Raw genomic sequence first — 3826 nt, 5'->3', positions numbered from 1 at the left:
TTAGTTTCAATCTTATTTTGTTATCATCAAAATCAAGATTAACAAAACCTTAGTTTCACATTATTTTTATTTATTATTCATTTATTTTTATTTTCTTTTACTTTTTCTCTCTATTTTTTCCCTCATAATTTTCTTTAAACTTTTTAGAACGTATAAACGATTTTTCATATTTTGAATTTTTTTTAAATTTTATTAAACATATATATATATATATATATTTATAGAAAAAACTCTTTTTAAGTTAAAAAGTATAGAATCCCTATTAGGGAGTGTTTGATAAAATTAAATAGTTATTACTTAATAATTTAAGTTCTCTTGAGAAAATTATTCTTAATTTGTTAACTTGAAATTTATTGTTTAATTATTAAGATTGTTAAGTAAAATTAACTTAAAATTATTTTAAATTATTAAATTAATATTTTTATTCTCTTTAATTAATGCTTATTATTAAGCATTTTAATTAATATTTATTTTTATAAAACAATAAGTTATAAATGGGGACTTATTAAAATATTCTCATTAGATGAGTAAATTAAAAAAAATAGAATTAAGAATAAATTAGTTATTTTAACTTAATACTTAAAGTTATTTTAAATTTAAATTATGATGTTAAATTATTTTATTAAGTATATTTAATTTATTTAATAACTTAAACTAAGTTATTAATTCGTTAAATTGATTTAACAACGCGCATTGAAATGGACTTCTAATATCGTTAAACTAATTCATTCGTGAATTTTTTATTTTTATAAAAAAAGAACACAAAACAAAAGAGTAATTATTATTTTTGACTCATATATCATCCAATCGGGCTTTATGGGTCAATCAAAATCAAGGGCTCTTTAGTAATTTCAATGCTTAAAAATCAGGCTCCCAGCAAGAATCTAGGGCTTAGGTCCGGCTTTATCTCTACCAATCAGCCTGCCAAACATTTAAAGAAAAAAAGACCAATTATAAAATTGTAGCCGTTAGCGCCTGCCTCTTTCAAATTCAAAAACACTTCTCGTTAATACTTAATATCTCTCCTTCACAATTACAGGCCCAATTTCCAGTCCCGGAACTCAGTAACACCTATTTCCCAACAGAAAATATGCCAACGGCTCGATTTCCTGTCGCCGGAACTCAGAAGCTCCGGACAAAGATAGGCAGGAAACCGCTCCGACCCAGGAATATTTCTGCGGATCTGGACTCGGTTCAGATTAAGGCGAAGCCAGAATGGATAGAGATCTCGCGGGTGGCGGATTCGAACAAGGAGAATCATCCGGTATATGTGACTCCGGTGAGGATGGAATCTTTCGATGCGTCGCTTGCGGAGGAGCTGAGCGCAGTGCGGAAAAGGCGAGAGCGATTGAAAATAGAGGGAGATAAGGTGGAGAAGATGCTGAGAGAGAGGGATCTAGTGATGGGAATGTGGATGAAGGAGGTGAAACAGAGAGGAGAAGAGCAGAAGAAGCTTGAGATGGAGGTCGATCGGTTGTACAGATTGAAGGAACTCAGATCAGCCGTGGTAAGAATAATAATAATAATAAATTCGCGTCTTTACTTTAATCACAAATTTCTCTCAAGAATTAATCATTTTTGTGTTGATCAATGCTGTGTTCAGAGAATATCTCCGATTCGACCGCTGAGAGAGAGGGAAAGAGAGAAGAAGATCGACGCAGCGCAATCGCAGGCAAGTCCCTTCCGGCGTCGATCTGTATTGTTTCTAAAACCATCTACGGACGAAAGCACATCGCCAAGTCAGAGTCAGAGTCTGAGTTTGGGTTTGGATAGATCAAAAAGCACATGGCCGAGTCCAAGTCCGAGTTCGGGTTTGGATAGATCACAAAGCACATTACCGAGTCCGAGTCCGAGTCCGAGTCCAAGCTTGAGTTTGGATAGTTCAGAAATTGGTAAAGAGAAATGAGCTTTGGAGTTGGATAATTATCATCTCTCTCTCTCTCTCTCTTTTTTTCCCCTTTTTTGTTCCACAGATGTATTAAGATAATACCTCATTATTTGCTGTTAGAATTTAAAAATTGAAAATGTCGAGCGCCAGTTGTTGAAGTCTTTTATTTCTGTCTCCAGTCAAAAGCCTCTTTTGGATGATGATTGAGTTTATTACGGCTTTATGCACGTGCGTACACTGGCTTCATTCAAACGAGGGAAAGCCTGTTCGAAGTTGGAAAAAAAAGTGTTTGATATGAGATGAATATTAATAAATTGTTTAAGGGTATTTTTGCATACATTTCATGTTTTCAAAATAGGAACCTAATTCTTTTAAATTTGGGTTTTTAATGACGTTTTTAATCAAATAACCCTAAATTAAATTAAAGGGAGAATGATGCTTTAAGGATATTCGAGTATGATTATGAGAAAAAAAATACCCTTTATTGGCAAACAATTGAATACTATTTACAAGTAAAAATCCTCGATAGCAACCACTTTATGAATTTCTTTTACCAAATTATTAATAGTGCGTTTGACAGTGATTCTGAAAAATGTTTCTAATATTTTTAATATTTGAAATTTTTTATTTTTCAAGTATTAGAAAGACTACAAATATTTCTCATAATCACTATTAAACACACACTAAATCATGGTTAACACACTTGCACTCACATTTAAAAATGTCAATGAATTAACTGTGCAAAAATGCATAAGATAACTTATTTTAGAGGAGTTGAAGTATTTCCATTAATTTTCCTACTTATTTTCCTCTTTATTTGTTTTTTTTCCTCGAAGGCTACTCACTTCCAAGAAAGATACATTATATACTCTTCTCATGCATGTTTGTGAAGAGTTTCATAATTTTAGCAATGGAAGCTTTTAGTTTTAAAAATTTATATAAGAATGTGTTGTGAATTTTATATATATATATAAAATGAATAATAAATATCATAAAATTAAAGAAAATAAATAATACTTCCTAAATTAAAAGTTAATATTTGATTACTTTTAATTTATAAAAATATTTATCGAAATGAATTTTTATCTTTATAAACTTTATTTTATAGACCTCCTTACTTATTTCAATTTTTATATCCTGTCATTTATGTTCTACCATTTTTTTTGTCTTATTATTTTATTTTTCTTAATATGCCCCCTTTAAGTTAAGGTGGAGCCATTTTTCTTCAAATTTAAATTCATGCCTACATATGAAAGGTGGAGCCACTTTTCTTCAAATTGAAATTCTTGCCTCCTCAACCATTTGGACTGACTATGTTGTTTTTAATGTTTTCTGTCATCTTTTGTTAGTAATGAGCGATTAATTTGCTAACATGAAAAGTTTGATCATGAGCAATTGCTTTGCTAACATGAAAAGTTTGATCATTTGGTAATGGATGCGTTAAGTTTTATTAATTCTTTTAAAAAATTTATACAAGAATATGTTGTGAATTATAAAAAGAAAAGATTAATAAATATCCTAAAATTAAGGAAAATAAATATCATTATTAAAATTACGAAAATAAGATATTATTAATATTTAATTACTCTTGACTTATGAGAATATCGAAAATATCAACGGGAGTGGATTCTTATCATTATATGCTTAATTTTGTACATGTTATGTGCATTTCCTTTATTATTTTCATTATGTGTCCTATTTTATTCTTTCCCCTAATAATATCCTATGCTCTTGATTTATGGAAATATTGATTGGAGTAGATTCTCACCATTATGTGCTTGACTATATGCATCTCCTTTATTATTTCCATTTTTGTATCTTATCATGTCCTCCTATTTTGTGTCATATTTGCTAAGAACTCTAGATTACTCCATTCCTTAACCTCGAATCATGTAAGGTGCATGCATCTATAACTAGTGCTCTCTAGTGATAATGCAA

At 29.9% G+C, this 3826-nt stretch overlaps 1 protein-coding gene across 1 annotated transcript; it reads left to right on the top strand.

The window, feature by feature from the left end:
* Positions 1-916: 916 nt before the first annotated feature.
* LOC100267058 (uncharacterized) lies at positions 917-2046 on the top strand. The gene is made up of 2 exons (XM_002268020.5): positions 917-1507; positions 1604-2046. Exons 1-2 carry the CDS (start codon positions 1091-1093, stop codon positions 1904-1906), a joined length of 720 nt encoding a protein of 239 aa, XP_002268056.2. The 5' UTR covers positions 917-1090; the 3' UTR covers positions 1907-2046.
* The last annotated feature ends 1780 nt before the right edge of the window (positions 2047-3826 follow it).

This window comes from Vitis vinifera, chromosome 8 (genome assembly GCF_030704535.1).
Source record: "Vitis vinifera cultivar Pinot Noir 40024 chromosome 8, ASM3070453v1".
In the NCBI taxonomy this organism is placed as follows: Eukaryota; Viridiplantae; Streptophyta; class Magnoliopsida; order Vitales; family Vitaceae; genus Vitis; species Vitis vinifera.
This window is presented reverse-complemented; position numbering and strand designations above follow the sequence as displayed.

Bases quoted from the DNA above. Each gene is read 5' to 3' on its own strand.
- LOC100267058 (XM_002268020.5), top strand. From the start codon at position 1,091: ATGCCAACGGCTCGATTTCCTGTCGCCGGAACTCAGAAGCTCCGGACA. The intron at 1,508-1,603 runs GTAAGAATAATA...TGCTGTGTTCAG, and splicing joins AGGAACTCAGATCAGCCGTG to AGAATATCTCCGATTCGACC.